Source organism: Phlebotomus argentipes, unplaced genomic scaffold, assembly GCF_947086385.1.
Source record: "Phlebotomus argentipes unplaced genomic scaffold, Phlebotomus argentipes genome assembly scaffold_18, whole genome shotgun sequence".
NCBI lineage: Eukaryota > Metazoa > Arthropoda > Insecta > Diptera > Psychodidae > Phlebotomus > Phlebotomus argentipes.
Genome location: NW_026776177.1, coordinates 516,166 through 531,448, shown reverse-complemented (window position 1 = coordinate 531,448; position 15,283 = coordinate 516,166). Strand labels below are relative to the sequence as shown.

General features: G+C 51.5%; 6 protein-coding genes across 6 annotated transcripts; 4 read left to right on the top strand and 2 right to left on the bottom strand.

Annotated features, from left to right (window-relative positions):
* Positions 1 to 45: 45 nt before the first annotated feature.
* LOC132259522 (NADH dehydrogenase [ubiquinone] 1 beta subcomplex subunit 11, mitochondrial) lies at positions 46 to 724 on the top strand. Its single transcript, XM_059757188.1, has one exon. It carries the CDS (start codon positions 117 to 119, stop codon positions 588 to 590), a length of 474 nt encoding a protein of 157 aa, XP_059613171.1. The 5' UTR covers positions 46 to 116; the 3' UTR covers positions 591 to 724.
* Positions 725 to 881: 157 nt separating this feature from the next.
* LOC132259519 (Golgi reassembly-stacking protein 2) lies at positions 882 to 2,415 on the bottom strand. Its single transcript, XM_059757186.1, has 3 exons — positions 2,228 to 2,415; positions 1,861 to 2,145; positions 882 to 1,798 (listed from the first exon to the last, which is right to left on the bottom strand). Exons 1-3 carry the CDS (start codon positions 2,288 to 2,290, stop codon positions 890 to 892), a joined length of 1,257 nt encoding a protein of 418 aa, XP_059613169.1. The 5' UTR covers positions 2,291 to 2,415; the 3' UTR covers positions 882 to 889.
* A 152-nt stretch (positions 2,416 to 2,567) lies between these two features.
* Positions 2,568 to 5,601, top strand: LOC132259518 (E3 ubiquitin-protein ligase Topors). Its single transcript, XM_059757185.1, has 3 exons — positions 2,568 to 2,935; positions 3,010 to 3,167; positions 3,239 to 5,601. Exons 1-3 carry the CDS (start codon positions 2,693 to 2,695, stop codon positions 4,686 to 4,688), a joined length of 1,851 nt encoding a protein of 616 aa, XP_059613168.1. The 5' UTR covers positions 2,568 to 2,692; the 3' UTR covers positions 4,689 to 5,601.
* A 57-nt stretch (positions 5,602 to 5,658) lies between these two features.
* On the top strand, positions 5,659 to 6,128 carry LOC132259523 (uncharacterized). Its single transcript, XM_059757189.1, has one exon. The coding sequence runs from the start codon at positions 5,841 to 5,843 to the stop codon at positions 6,120 to 6,122; it is 282 nt and encodes a 93-aa protein (XP_059613172.1). The 5' UTR covers positions 5,659 to 5,840; the 3' UTR covers positions 6,123 to 6,128.
* On the bottom strand, positions 6,119 to 8,141 carry LOC132259520 (MOB kinase activator-like 3). Its single transcript, XM_059757187.1, has 3 exons — positions 7,962 to 8,141; positions 7,740 to 7,834; positions 6,119 to 7,684 (listed from the first exon to the last, which is right to left on the bottom strand). The coding sequence occupies exons 1-3, from the start codon at positions 8,001 to 8,003 to the stop codon at positions 7,162 to 7,164; spliced, it is 660 nt and encodes a 219-aa protein (XP_059613170.1). The 5' UTR covers positions 8,004 to 8,141; the 3' UTR covers positions 6,119 to 7,161.
* Positions 8,142 to 8,256: 115 nt separating this feature from the next.
* LOC132259880 (regulatory-associated protein of mTOR) lies at positions 8,257 to 15,045 on the top strand. Its single transcript, XM_059757689.1, has 7 exons — positions 8,257 to 8,421; positions 8,532 to 8,776; positions 9,258 to 10,607; positions 11,053 to 12,168; positions 12,229 to 13,157; positions 13,218 to 13,334; positions 14,061 to 15,045. Exons 2-7 carry the CDS (start codon positions 8,621 to 8,623, stop codon positions 14,251 to 14,253), a joined length of 3,861 nt encoding a protein of 1,286 aa, XP_059613672.1. The 5' UTR covers positions 8,257 to 8,421; positions 8,532 to 8,620; the 3' UTR covers positions 14,254 to 15,045.
* The last annotated feature ends 238 nt before the right edge of the window (positions 15,046 to 15,283 follow it).

The window sequence follows — 15,283 nt, the reverse complement described above, 5'->3', positions numbered from 1 at the left end:
GCCCTGGCGGTAGAAACTCACATCACTTCCCACACATTGAATTCCATTGGAAAGTCAATTGTCAATGTGAAAAAGTGTGTTTTTCTTTGGCACAAAGCGAGTGAAAAGTCGTGAAAATGTCCGCTGTGGTGCGTCTCAGTGCCCTGAAGGTGCTCCGGAACAGAATACAGAGTGCCTCGCTGCTGACGCGGGCGCTGTCGACGTCGGAGAAGAAGAGGGAAACGGGCACTGCTCTGGGCGATCACGTTCCCATCTCACCCACGACTCCCTATGACACCAGCAAGTTGGACGCGGAGCTGAAGAAGAACTGGCAGAGCTACGGATTCGAGCACCACGATGAGCAGGCCGATCGCACCCAGACGCGCGCCAGCTTCTTCTTCTGCGTGACGCTGTGTCTGGTGTGGGGCGGCTTCTACATGGCCTACTTGCCCGACTATCGCATGCGTGACTGGGCGCAGCGGGAAGCGTATCTGGAGGTGCGGCGGCGCGAGGCTCTGGGCCTCCCGTACGTGAATAAGGACTACGCCGATCCGGCCAACTTCCCTCTGCCCTCGGACGAGGAGCTGGGCGACACTGAGATCATCATCTAAGGCGGAAGAGAGGCGCTTTTCTAGTTAGAGAACTATTACATAATTTCCCACTGTTCTCGTGTACATAATGTGCGTCTCAATTGCCGGAGATCGCGCGTCGGGTGGCTGAATAAATTGCTAGTGATTTCACCGAAAGCCTGGCCGTCTTCATGATTCTCATGCTCCATATTTATTCTCTGCCTAAAATTAATACATCGTTAGTGTTGCACATTGAATACAATTCAAAATTGCGTTGATTCCACCGGCAGGAGGGTTGCGGAGCCTCCTGAGCCCCTGTTGTTCGTCTGGCGTGGCGCAGCTCAGTTCTGGGGCGGCGTGAGAGGCGTCGCGGCGGCCGAGAAGGAGGGGAACAGCGCCTGCGGCGGGATGGTGGCGCTCACAGTGATGGGAGGCATGCCGGGCAGTGCGATGGGCGTCGTGAGGGCCGTGCCCACTTGCGGATACGTGGAGACCGTCTGCAGCGGCGGCTGGGCGTCCATGAGGGGGAAGGCGGGCGCGAAGTGCGGCGCCGTACTGCTGAAGGCCGGGATGTGGTGAATGGGCGCCGGCGCCGGTATCTGCTGTGTGGCGTACATCGGCACCGGCGCCACGCTCGCGAACGGGTCCGGCGCTGTGCTGGCCACGCCGCTGAACAGCTGGCTCGTGTTGATCACGCCGGGAATGGCGCTCGTGGCCACCGTGGGCGCTCCCAGGCTGCTCACGGCCGGATTCACGGGCGTCGGCACGCTCACTGACGTCACTTCCGCCGTCGGCGTCTCCCCGTTCGTCGTGCCACTCACGTTGGGGAATGTGTTGGTGAGTGGTGGCACGAAGGGGATCGTGGGCTCCGGCGAGCTGGGAAACGCGGCGGCCACGAGCGGAGGCGTCGTCACATTCGTCGCGGGAACACTCTCCACGGCGATTGGCATGCGGAAGAGCGGTTTTCGCTCCTCCGGCATCGTCCGCACGGGAATCCTGTGCAGATAGCCGTAGCCAATGCCACATCCCAGACTGCCCTCGCCGCCCCACTTGGTGTTGGGCTTGATCGAAACCTCCCGGCACGCGTCGTCTTCTGTGTTGTACACGTACATCTTCAACGGACGTCCCTCGTGGGACTCAATCAGCGTGAACAGATCCTCACTCTCGTGCAGCACCGAGTCAGCGCCGATGATGTAGTCCGAGAAGGACCGCAGACCAGCCTCTTCCGCGGGGGATGAAGGATGCACTTCCTGCGGAGAAATACACAATCAGAGCGAATCCAGGGAAAACCGACGAGATTCTCTGCACTCACTAAAATATGCCAAACGTTCTCGTTGACTCCCTCGAAGGAGCAAAACCTTATACTGACGCCCAGCAGTCCTGTGCCGCCCCACTTGGCGCTCGGTGTTATACTGACTTCCCGGACTGTCTGGGTTTTGCTGCTGTACACAATCATCTTGATCTCCTTCTCGGCGTTCACTTTCAGCAACTCCTTGAGTGTGTCATTATCCTGGTCCAGTCGTGTGTTCCCGATGGCCACGATAAAGTCGAAGAAAGCCTCCAGACCCGCTCGCTCACCTGGCGAGTTGCTTTGCACCTGCAAGGAGAGCCGTTTGTGAAATTGTGTCTCCCGGACAGCTGTCAGACACGTCACTCGTCCGGCATGAGAGCCGCTTTACCCGCAATACGTGGTATCCCTCGGTGCCTCCACCGGGCACGGAGACGCTGTGTGTCACTCCCATGATGTTGGTGCAGCCGGAAAGGGGATTTTCAGCAGATTTGGGGGTGAAAATCGGGATTTCGACGTGGCAGGTCTACTTCTCTGGGCACTGGAAGTTTATTGTGATTTCCAGTGGCGAATGTGGCGAATATTGACAGCCCAATTCTCACCACTCTCTCTCTCTCTCGCCTCGCTCTGAGAGCGATAGGGAGAAAGCATGGCTGCTCTCTCGCTCTCCCTCGCAGCACCGCATGACAGCCACTCTCACTCGCGAGCTCTCTCGCTCTCACTCTCTGGGAGAGGCTAATTCACCACAGCTGTCCTTCATGGTTGTCAAAGTTGGAGAAAGAAATTTGTTTTCTGTGAGTCTTCAGGCAGCTTTTGAGCCACTGCCGCTGGTGAAAAGTGTGCAGTGAGTGTGAAAATGTCGTCGTCTCTGGGCGTGGAGTGTCCATCCACTCCCGAACACCTGGATCTGCCACCGACTCCGGACAGAAATGATGTCCACGACTTGAACTCACCACAGGCCTCTGACCAGGAACCCGAGGAGACACCAGCTTCGCCGCCACCAAACTGCGCTATCTGTCTTGGCCAGTGTCGCAACAAGAGCTTCACGGACTCCTGCCTGCACCAGTTCTGCTTCAAGTGTCTCCTGGAGTGGAGCAAGGCAAGATGGCTCCTGTCAAGCACACACGGAATTTCCCCACGAAACTCATCTCTTTTTTCTTTGGCTCATTTCAGGTGAAAGCCGAGTGTCCGCTCTGCAAGCAGGCCTTCAAGTCCATCATTCACAACGTGCGCAGCATAGATCAGTTCGATGAGCACCTGGTACACCCGCAGCAGTCAATCCTGCAACGCCTGGACTTCCTGCTCTCCGAGCCGCCGCGCTTCAGATTCAGGTGACTCTCTCGATTTATCCCCCCCGGGAAGAGTGACAGGTTGACTGACGATTGTTCTTCTCCCCCCGCAGTGCCACTCTTCAGGTGGGTCCATCCGAGAATGAGGCCATCCAGCGCTTCTTCGCGCCCACCGGGAACAGATTCGTGCAGCCCTACCGCTTCCGGCAGCTCGTCTACGCCAACCATCTGTACGCCGAGCCACTCACGGACATCACGGGGCGCTACCGGGAGTGCACGGCCATGTTCTACAGAGACAATCCGGCGCAGATCCACCGCCTGATGCCATTCATATCGCGAGAGTCGCGCAGCCTGCTGGGCACGGAGGAGCAAGCCTCGTCGGCGGTGTCACAGATCCTCGTCCTCCTCACGCTGCACGACATCACATCGCCGGGATTCCGCAGTCGAATACGCCACATCTTCGGCGAGAACACGGATCACTTCATCCACGAGCTGTACAACTTCGCCCAGGCGCCCTACGATCTCATCGGCTACGACAACCACGTGCGCTACGTCGGGCGCAACGGGGCGACCAGCTCCGAGTCCCGGCGGCCGCACAACATTCCCCTGCGACTCAGTGCGCCCTTCGAGGACGACAGCGTCCGGATGATGGTGCCGCCCGAGGATGTGGCGCCGCCGCCGATTCTGCCGCAGAGCAGCAGCCAGGCCGCGGCGCGCAACTCGGTGATCTTCCAGTTGGGCAGGAACATCGAGATCAGCTCCACGTCCGCGTCGGACAGCGACGATTGCCAGTTCGTGCTGGAGCTGAAGCCGCCTCACCTGCGAACGCCCGAGCTGGTGAGCCTCAACTCAGAGTCTGACAGCGATGTGGTGTTCGTGGATGAGACGCGGACGTCGCCGAAGCCCACGGCGGCGGCGGAGCCTCAGCAGGGACCGTCGGGGGACAACCCGGTGGCCTCGTCGTCCACCCAGACGCCGCTCACGACGATGCCGCTGATCCCGAAGCTGCGCATCCGGGCGTTTCACACGGCCCAGGCGCGCATCTGTCACACGGACGACTCGGAGGGCGAGGAGGTGAAGCCCTCGGGCATTGTGCTGCAGGACGAGGGCAGCAGCGAGAGTCTGCTGGGCGCGCGCGCGAAACCATCCACGTCGCGCCGGCGACTGAGAAAGGCGCGCACGCACAGACTGTCCTCCTCGTCATCGGCGTCTTCGGACTCGTCCACGGAGGAGTCGTCGTCAGACTCGAGCTCCTCGTGTGACAATCGCGTGGCGGCGCTGAAGAAGCGGAAGCACACAATGTCCACCAGCACGTCGTCAAACTCCTCGTCGCTGGACGAGTCGAGTCACGAGGAGTTCATGGTGACGTCGAAGACGCGGAAGAAAAAGCACTTCACGAGCTATCGCAAGAAGCGCCCTGTCCGGAAGGAGGAGTCCAGCGACGAGGACACGCTCAGGAAGACCACGAAGGCTGGCAAGAGACGCAAGGCTGATCGTCGGGCCTTCAAGCGCATCATGAGCATGAGGAAAACAGCCCGCAAGATTCCCGACAGCGACAACTGAAGTCCAGGCAAGTTCATTCTGCGAAAACTCTTCACATTTAGAGAGAGAAGAAAAAAACACAAACTCAATCTCACGAATGACAATTTATTATACATAGAAAAAACAAATGGAAATTCCGCGTGAGTGGCGCGCGTGCGTGAGCAATATTTTGCTACTTAAGTGAAGAAAAAATGTTGACTTTTCTGGGAAATTTCATTGTAATTGTGAATTAAAGGACAAAAACTTGAGACGAGTTGAATTGACAGTTTTCTTTTTGGTGGATAAAAATTATATAGAAAAGCATTAAAACGGAAAGGAGATTGAGAAATAAATTGTGCAACATTGATGAGAATTCTTACATTTTGGCGAGAATCAATTGCGGTGAATCAACAAGTGATGCAAAGCTTTCAATTTATCAGTTTTCCTCACAAATAAAATTCTCTACTTTAATTTTAAACACACAAACATTTTGCTGGTCAAGTGTTGAAGATTGGAAAACCAAGTAAAGATTTTTAAGATGAAATATCAGAGGAATTGTAGAAATTGTAATTTTTAGATAAAAAAAATAGATTTTAATTAATATAAAAATTTATCTTCAACATTTGACCAAAGTTGAGAAAAGAAAAAGAAACTCTTTTGTGAGTTATTTTATCGATTTTATCCCAAATATTTTCATCCAATTTGTCTGATAAGAGTTAGTTTAACAAAAAAAAAATCTCCAGTTTTATTTCACAGAGAGATTATTTAATTAAGTGTATTGTATAATTTCCATTTTAATGTATCAAAATATAGTGATTTTTAAGGGTAAATGATCAATTTTTCTACTTGATTTGATTTCTTTCTATGATTTTGCTGTGTTTTTCTGTTAAATTAGAGCTTTTTTCACCCATTTTCTCTAACCAAATCTAGACTTACCTTGAGAAGAATGATTTAAACTTCACTCTCGACGATCTTATCAATGATAAGGAGCAATAGAAGAGGTTCTCAGGCTTGAATTCAGCGGTCAAATGAAGGAATTCCGCTGGAAAGAGAGGCCCAAATTGGGCCCTCGAGGCGCGAATCTGGCGTTGGAAGTGCCTGACGTCAGGTGTCCGCCCCACCAGGGCGGCCGCGGAGAGTGAAAGTTGCTCCTCAGGTGTCAAATCGCGCGCAGTTTCGCCCGAGAACGCGAAAATGCTACGTGTGTGCACGCTGTGTCTCCTGCTGACGCTCTGCCATCGCCTGGCGCTGGCCTACGATCCCACGGACAAGGAGATCGGCTCCGTGCTGCCGCCCGAGGGCACCTTCGAGGCCTTCTACCCACGCGAGATGAACGGCATCCCCAATGGCTCGTCGCGTCCGCCACACGGCCACGGGAGCTTCTTCAAGTATCGCAATCCAGCGCTCATTGACACGAAGAACGCCGCCGCTTACGGCTTCCGCTTCGACGGCATGCGCAGATTCAACTTCGATTGAGCCACAACGCATTTATTCCACATCCAACCCAGCTTACAGATACAAAAAGAAGGTGAGGAAGAGGAGGATGTCTTCCTCCGCGGATTCTGGAGCCAGAGCAATTCACGGTGACAAATAAATGAGCGCGGTTTGATTGAGTGCACAATTTGCCTTGTTTTCCACACGCCACAAGATTGCGATCCACCAGCATTTTGGGCTTCTTTCCCTTTCCTTAACAGACAGACAGAGACTAGCTTCTGATTACGATCGTGACAGTGTTACGTGAGATTTACCAATACAACCACTCAATAAATAGTGCTATTAAATAATTGAGACGCTTCACAACATTTAAGTATATTCCATCGAAGATCGCAATCTTGGACTCTTTCACTGGCCTTTTTCTCTTGAATATATTTCCTACTAAAAGTGAGCTCGCGCGTCTCCGTCTAAAGTGTCGCAATTTGTAATAATACTGAAGATATGATTAGATGGAACAAAGGTAACTCTCAAATACTGGAAAATGCATTATTAAACAGTCCGCGTGAAGTAATAAATTCGTTTGATTTCCACAATCGACCGAAGGAAAGAGTATCAATTTTAGTTACTAACAAATAATGTGAATTCCTAGAAGATTCCGCTATCAGAATCACACTAATCCTCCTTTTAAGACGTTCTTTAGTCACTTTGGTTACTTTTTGGCTCAATTTTTCTTCCTTAAACCCTCATTTTCCTCAAGTAATGTAGCTCTTTTAGTACAAAAGCAGGAGGCCAATGCTTTTCTAGGCGCTACAATTTCATCTTAAGCCTAATATTCTAGAAATAAATTCATTCCGAATTCCATTAAGAGACATTTTCCAGTCGATTGTGATGCAAAAAAAGCTGACAAATCTCACTGACTTGCGACACTTCAGCACTGGACGCACGCCCAAAGCTCTCATGCCCAGAATCCGGGCGCTAATTGCACTTCATCTCGCGACAAGAGAGTTTGTGAGTGCGTGCCGGAAGGTGAGAAGAGGGAGATTAAACTTAAACCAACAACAATGGCATTTGGCATTCCGCATTACGTGTCCCTGCACACGCGCACCGTCATCTCGGCCAGCGGCTCCAGCTCCTTGGGCGACACCAGCTCGAACTCCTGCACGAAGTAGTAGAAGTGCTTGTAGCACGTGTTCACGTGCGCCTCGGCGCCTATGCTCACGATGCGGTCGAAGTGGTGGATGTACACGTGCACGAAGACGCGGAAGAGGCGCGTGAGGATCTTGCGACAGAGTGTGGCGAAGGAGCGCGGAAAGGGCACGTCCGTGGACACGGGGAAGAGATTCTCATTGTTGATCTGGCACTCCACCCAGTCCATCAGCAGCTCGATGTACCGGGGCGCCGGCAGGGCGGTGGGCTTCCTGTACTGCACCCCATCCGCCCACAGGTACTCATATCGCGGCCCGCCAGACATCGTGGCGCACGAGTTCACCGTGCAGAACTCCGACACGGTGCCGTAGATGAGATTGATGCGATTGAAGAAGTCCACCACGTGAACGGCCAGCCAGTCGTTCATGTTCTCGCCCTGCGGCAATCGCACGACTTGTCTGCAAGGGAAAGACTCAATTCCTGCCCACAATTGCGCCTCAGCTCAACTCTAACCTCAAATTGATGCCCGAACTGAGACTCGCCTGCGCCTGCTTGTGCAGCGAATATCTGATGGTTCCCTGTGTGAATCTCTTCTTCGGCCTGAAAGTCTGCTCCGCACACAGTTTTCACGGTCACCAGATGTTCCCGCGCGCACGGAAAGCAGAGAGAAAATAGCGAGGCGAAAGGTAAACAAAGTCATATTGATTGTGGGTGGCGCAAATCATTCGTCCTCACCTTGCCCTTCTGGAAGAACTCCAGGAAGCCATTGAGCGCCATGGTGAGTGGCTCCGGTGCTGTCCGCGGCACCGCCCTAGCGACAGCGGGTGCAAAAATGCGCACAAATGCTGCGAAAAACTGACCAGAAAGCACGATAAGAGGCAGGAAACTTTGGACTGACACTCCACTGATCGGTGACGTCATAGATTAAATTCAACGAAGACTCGCGCCATCTCGCTCACATTTTGCCAACATGTGCGAGAGTGAGGGAGACAGCTGGCGGGGAAGGCAAGTGTCACAACAATCTCCGTTGCGATCGCAGCGCCACGCGAGGTGCATTGAAAAGTGATTGTGGCATTTTTGCTCCGTGTGTTGTGCAAATTTTCTCGATTTTCCCACTGGAAAAGTTCATAATTGTGCGTAAAAGTGATTGGAGGTAACATCCCGCCGCGCGTAGGAGACAATGAGAGGGTGAGAGGTGAGTTTGGGGTTGAGAAAGGTGGCAAAAATGCCTTATCAATGGCAATCACATGGCAAAATTTTTCACCTACTGACATTTTCACCCCCGAAAAACGCCTTTTTTCGCAGGCAAAAAATCTCGGAGGATTTTACAGTGGCACACTGGGACATTGTCAAGCAAGCCGCGGTGATCATTGGGCAGGGAATCAGGCGCCGAGATGAGTGATTTAGTGGAGAAGTACGTGGGGGAGGACAGCGAGGCCAAGGATGAGAACTACGACGCAAATTTGCCGCTTTGCTTCTGCAAAAAACGTCACACGCAAGCCATCCAAGGCGTCGAGTGCATCACCCAGAGCTGGCGGATGAAGGAGCGGGTGAGTGTGGGCAGAGGGGTGCTCCAGGGTGTGCAGGGAGCTGAGGAGGATCTGTAGGGTGGGATTTGTGGGAAGAACAGGACATTTCCTCTTCCGGAATTGGGAATTTAGGGAACTTTCTTGATGAGTTTGTGATTCCTCTTGGGTGATCTTGAGGATTTGGGTAGTTTTTAGCGCCTTTTATCATCTTCAGGCAGGAATTCTCCGGCCGGAAGTGAATTTTGGCAATTTTTGAGTCAATAGAAAACTGTTTCTGCAAAGAGTCTCTTATAGTTTAGTCTGGACAAATACCAAATTAAGCTAATTTCTCTTATAAAACCTTTGAAATTGCTTTTGGGCTTGAAAATTTGATGATTTTGACTTGTGAAATAGCAGAAAGTTCATCGAAAAGCATAAAAATGAGGCCTTTTACGTCCTAACTGCATCCGGTCTCTTAGCATTAAGAGAAATCTTACAGTTTGTCTCTTGCTTCGCCTTCCAGATGAAGACAGTGAGCGTGGCTCTGGTGCTGTGCCTGAACGTGGGAGTGGATCCACCGGATGTCATCAAGATTCAGCCGTGCTCGCGCCTCGAGTGCTGGATCGATCCGTCGTCGATGAGTCCGCAGAAGGCGCTCGAGATGATCGGATTGAATCTGCAGAAGCAGTACGAGCGGTGGCAGCCGCGCGCGCGCTACAAGCAGTCGCTCGATCCGACTGTGGAGGACGTGAAGAAGCTGTGCACGTCGCTGAGGAAGAATGCCAAGGAGGAGCGCGTGCTGTTCCACTACAACGGCCACGGTGTGCCGCGGCCGACGGTGAATGGGGAGATTTGGGTGTTCAATCGCACGTACACGCAGTACATCCCGCTGTCCATCTACGATCTGCAGACGTGGATGGGCGCTCCGTCTATCTACGTGTACGACTGCTCGAATGCCGGCATCATTGTCAACTCCTTCAACACATTCGCCGAGCAGCACGAGCGCGAGATGGAGCAGATGCAGGCGCAGGCGGCGGGCATTCGCAACTCGCCGCCGCTGCAGACGCCGTCGTACAAGAACTGCATCCAGCTGGCCGCGTGCGCGGCTAATCAGATACTGCCGATGAATCCTCAGCTGCCGGCCGATCTCTTCACCGCCTGCCTCACCACGCCGATCAAGGTGGCCCTCAAGTGGTTCACCCTGCAGCCCACGTCGAAGCTCGTGCCGCACGTGAGCTACGATCTCATCGAGAAGATCCCCGGCCAGCTCAATGACCGCCGCACGATGCTGGGCGAGCTGAACTGGATCTTCACTGCCATCACCGACACCATCGCGTGGAACACCCTGCCTCGCGACCTGTTCCAGAAGCTCTTCCGGCAGGATCTACTCGTGGCGAGCCTCTTTCGCAATTTTCTGTTGGCGGAGCGCATCTTGCGCTCCTATGACTGCACGCCGATTTCCAATCCGCCACTGCCGCAGGGCTTCCGCCATCCGATGTGGGCGGCGTGGGATCTGGCGCTGGACTTGGCGCTGTCACAGCTACCGGACATCCTGAAGCACGGTGAGTCGTTCCAACACTCGCCGTTCTTCGAGGAGCAGCTGACGGCGTTCCAAGTGTGGCTGGATCGTGGCTCAGAGGAGCGCAATCCGCCCGAGCAATTGCCGATTGTGCTGCAGGTGCTGCTGTCGCAGGTACACCGATTGCGTGCCTTAGAGCTGCTGGGACGCTTCCTGGACTTGGGCCCGTGGGCCGTCAACCTCGCCCTCAGCGTCGGAATCTTCCCGTACGTCCTCAAGCTCCTCCAGAGCTCAGCCAAGGAGCTGAGGCCACTGCTTGTGTTCATCTGGACGAAAATCCTCGCTGTGGACAGTGTAAGTCAATGGCATTTTCTCATTCACATTCCGAAGGCCTTTTTTGCCGCCTCGCGCGCTGGCATTTCACACGAGCGAGTGTTTTGCTGTGAGAGAGAGAGAGAGAGAAGTGCAAAGAGAATCGATTAGCAAGAGTGCAAATGAAGTGATTTATCGGAATGTGGAGTGATACAAATTGGGATCATTTGAAATTCCAATGAGAAGAGGTGCGAAGAACTTGGCGCGATCGTGTAAAGAGAGAGAGAGAGAAGAGAGATTTTTTTTGTTCTGTTTCGCAAAGATATATTTCGTTTGCGTGTCTCTCGCGGCATGCAAATTAATATACTTGTGCGGTGTGTGTATGGAAATAACGTGTGTAATGATCTCTTCGTGAGGAAAATCTCATTATTTTGATTACTGAGGGGTGAATTGTGAATTGAATTTTCTTTTTGGGGTTCCTTTGCAGACTTGCCAAGTGGACTTGGTGCGTGATCAGGGCCACAAGTACTTCCTGTCTGTGCTTCAGGATTCAACAATATCAGCAGAATATCGTACGCAGTCGGCGTTCGTGCTCGCGTGCATTGTGCACAATTATCCTCAGGGTCAGAACTTCGCTCTTCAAGGTTCACTCGTGTCAATTTGCCTTCTGCAGATCTGCGACTCAAACTGGATGCTGCGACAGTGGCTGGCAATTTGCCTAGGGCAATTGTGGCAGGACTATGACAAGGCTCGGTGGTCGGGTGTGCGTGATTTGGCGCATGAGAAGCTGCTGCCGCTGCTGCAAGATCCTGTGCCGGAAGTCCGCACGGCGGCAGTGTTTGCACTCGGAACGTTCATCAGTTCGGTGAAGAAGAGATCCGATCATGCCAACAACATCGATCGCTCCATCGCCATGACGCTGCTGTCCACTGTGGGCAATGATATGTCACCGCTGGTGAGGATGGAACTCGTGGCAGCGCTGCAATGGATGGTGTTGCTGTTCCAGAAGCAGTTCACAAGCGTCTTCCTGCAGGAGCCATCGACGTCGCTGCACAACCAGACGCACAGTCTGGAGCGCAATGTGAACATGAAGCGCGTGTCCAGCTCCAGTAGCATCATGTCAATGGGTGTGTCCTCCATGACTAACTATGCCGCCTCCGGCACAATTAGTCTTGTGGGCTTTGGCTCGATCTACATGAAGTTGTGGCAGAGCTTCACGCAACTGGCACGCGATCCTTATCCCACGGTGGCAACGATGGCGCAGAAGGTGATGGACTTTGTGCGCAACAATGCTGTGGTGGAGATTGAGGCCAAGGAGGCGACATCGGAGAAGTTCAGCTACAGCCTGCCGCCGAGTCCCAATACGCGTGTCAACTATCTGGATGGCTCGTCGCCGCGGCAGCTACCGAATGGCATCGCCACACCAAATGCTACTCAGTACCTGTCGACTGGTGCCGGACAATCGGCTCAGGGGACACCGCCAACAGCCTCACCAGACTCCCGATCTGGCCTGAGAACGCCGGCGAGTCACGCTCGGAGCCACAGCAACGGTCGAGCGCTGCAGAATAGGATTTCCGAGGATGGAGAATCAACGAGTTCACAGGTGAGTTGAGGTGAAAGTTTATTGCTTCCGAAAGAGTGACTCAATTTCATGTGCTTCCAGGAGGATCGTCCGTACATCCCAATTGTCACGACGGACTACATCGCATGGGCTGTGAGTCAATTCTCGCGGCCCACGCGAAGGACAGGCCTTGGGGCGGATGTGACTGAGGATGATGAAGCGATGCACGATCGCGACGCGCCGGAATATCTTGAGCGCGTGCGACGATTTAAGCGCAACGTGAAGTTGCGCCACGAGGCGCGCGAGCAGCAGCGCCGCGTGCCGTTTCTGCGATTGGAGACGCAGATGTGGGTGGGAAGGACGCAGCATACGCCTAAGATTGTCAAGTTCCATCCATACGAACCGCAGATCGCCGTGGCGTACAGGGATCGCATCACGATCCACGACTGGCACACGCAGGCGGTGAACTCATACGTGCCGGAGGTGCAGAAACAGCCGACGGTTGGCGGCGTGGCGACACAGCCGCGGTACGCTCGTGCCACGAGTTTGGAGTTCATCAATGCGCACGATCGGTCACTAGTGCTGGTGGGATATGAGGATGGGTGTGTGAGATTGTGGCGTCCGCCCGAGGGCGAGGTTGAGGAGCCGCGGCTCGTGAGTGCATGGAGGGCTCTCCTGGTGGAGAGCGGTGTGCAGCATTCCAGGACTGCTGGTGGCGTGGGTCTCGTGACGTCGTGGCAGCAGAACTTCCACACGCTGGTGGCGGGCGGAGACTTCAAGGTGCTGCGCCTGTGGGACACGGAGAGGGAGCTGAAGCTGTGGGACATGCCCACGGACGCGGATTCGGCTGTGCACACGATCTCGAGTGCCCCGAATGGGATTATCGCTGCCGGATGTGCCGATGGCAGTGTGAGGTTGTTTGACAAGAGATGCTCACCGCACGATTCGCGATTCATGACCTACATGGAGCACACAGCGCCGATCCTGAGTGTCTGTCTCAGGGATGACTGCGAATTTCTCATTTCCGGATGGTGAGTCTCTTGTGCAATTATTGTGAAGACAGATGTACTAAAGCGGAGTCTCTTTTGCAGCTCTCAAGGGAATATTCGGTGCTATGATATTAGACAGAAAGGATCTGTGCACAATTGGTCAACGGGTTCGAATGTCACTGCAATTTCCATCCACTCGATGGGCGACATTGTGGCATGGTGAGTATGATTGCCGCGAGTTTTCATGTAAAGCTAGAGGTCTGAATTTTTCCACCAATCTTCCCTCATTAATAAGTAATTACCATGCCAAGTTTGAAGACAATCGGCCTAATCCTTAATCCTTTTATGGTATCAAAACTGAATCAAAGCAGTAATCAATCGTCCAACTCAAATAGGACCACCTTGAATTCTTGCCATTTGAACATGTTTTGGGTTCTAATTGAGATTTAAATGTATCCAGAGTGTCTTCAGGATAAATGTCCTGTTGATTTTTATATTTTATCTGGACTTTAAAGGTGTTTTATATCAAAATTTGATTAAGTGAATATCAGGTTTTGGGCGTGAGATTTTTCGATGGCGCAAGAAAGGACATTTAATCAGTGAAATTACAAGAAGGATCTCTTATCCCAGCAAGCAAGTTGAAAAATGTCGCGGATAAGATCGCGAATAGAATTTTCAATCAATTGTTGAGTTGTTTTGGGCGAATTCTGTCATGTTTTCTTCTAAGATTCATTAGAAATTGCTTCCTAATGTCCCTCTAATCCTTTTAAATATCAGGAGGAACAGATTTTATGAGAAAATATGAATCTAGGGCATCAGGAAAATGGCAAAACGTCCTGTATTTTGATGATAAGACATCTTTTTGGCCCCTTAAATACCGAGATGTTACCCTCAAGTGCACCATTTTGATGTATTTTGCAACCGAAATTCTCTGTCTTCCTCCAGTGGCAGTCACTCGATCAACACGTACGGCTTGGACGGGAGGAATCTGGGCACAATTCGCAGTCACGAGGGTTTCATGGCGTCCAAAATTGGACAGACATCGTGCCTGGCTTTCCATCCGCATCGCCTGAGACTTGCCGTGGGTTTTGTGGACAACATGGTGGCGGTGTATAGAGATGAGAATCGCAAATATTGAGAGCCTTTGGCTTTACAAGCTTTTGTTGGGGGGGCGCGTCACAGAGGCTCTTTTGCAATGTCCTGGCAACCATTTGAGATTATATCCTGCAATGCGCGAAGATGCGGAGGTGACTTTGCTAATGGCTTTATTTCTTGCTTCATCATGCGTGAGAGTTTGTACATAAGTTATATTACCATATTTTCTTTATGATTATTCTCCAAACACACAAACACATATGTTTATTTTTTCGTTGTTGTAAAAATGGAAGGATTCTTAAGGACACTGGGAGGAGTGATGCGATTGTGCTGAGGATGTGAAAAAATAACGGGTTTACTGAGAATTTCCGCGCATTTCGTGGATTTGTCTTGCAACTATTAATTGGTAGGAAAAAAGTGTATAAAGTTTTATTTTAACTCGTAAGAGATCGTGTATATTGATATAGAGGAGTTTTATCTCTCAAAAGCCATAATTTAGTTCATGTTTACTTGTTAGTGTCTATATTCATTGTCATTTATATTGCTAATAGGATCTTAAGCAAAAGTGAGACGCTAAAGAGGTTTTTATTCCCTACGAAGAGAGAAAGAAAGAAAGCTTGCTGATTTAAGGAAATATATGATTTTTGTTCAGACAATTGAATTCACACGTGTGAGAAGAAAAGTTCTGGATTGATATAAAAAGTATAATTTTGACGTGTGAGAAAGAATTATTATATTGAATTTCTTGCTTAATGATTTGATAACATTTGATTTATGTAACAAACGAGATATTCTCGATGGGCTTTATAGATTTGTGAGGATGAAGAGAGAGAGAGAGAGAAGAAAAAAACAGAGAGAGAAAGAATGTGAAGAGAAAAAAGAAATGGTGAAGAAGAAGAAGAAAAAAAAGAACTCTTGAGGCAAAATGCGTGAAAACTTTTACTTTCAGCCTGAGGAATTACAGAAAAGAATAAAAAAGTGTTTTGTCGATAAAATATGTGATACTTTCTTTCTGACCAGTTCAAAGACCACGAAAGCTTATAAATCAAGCGCTGTGTGAAGTTCGAGGAAAA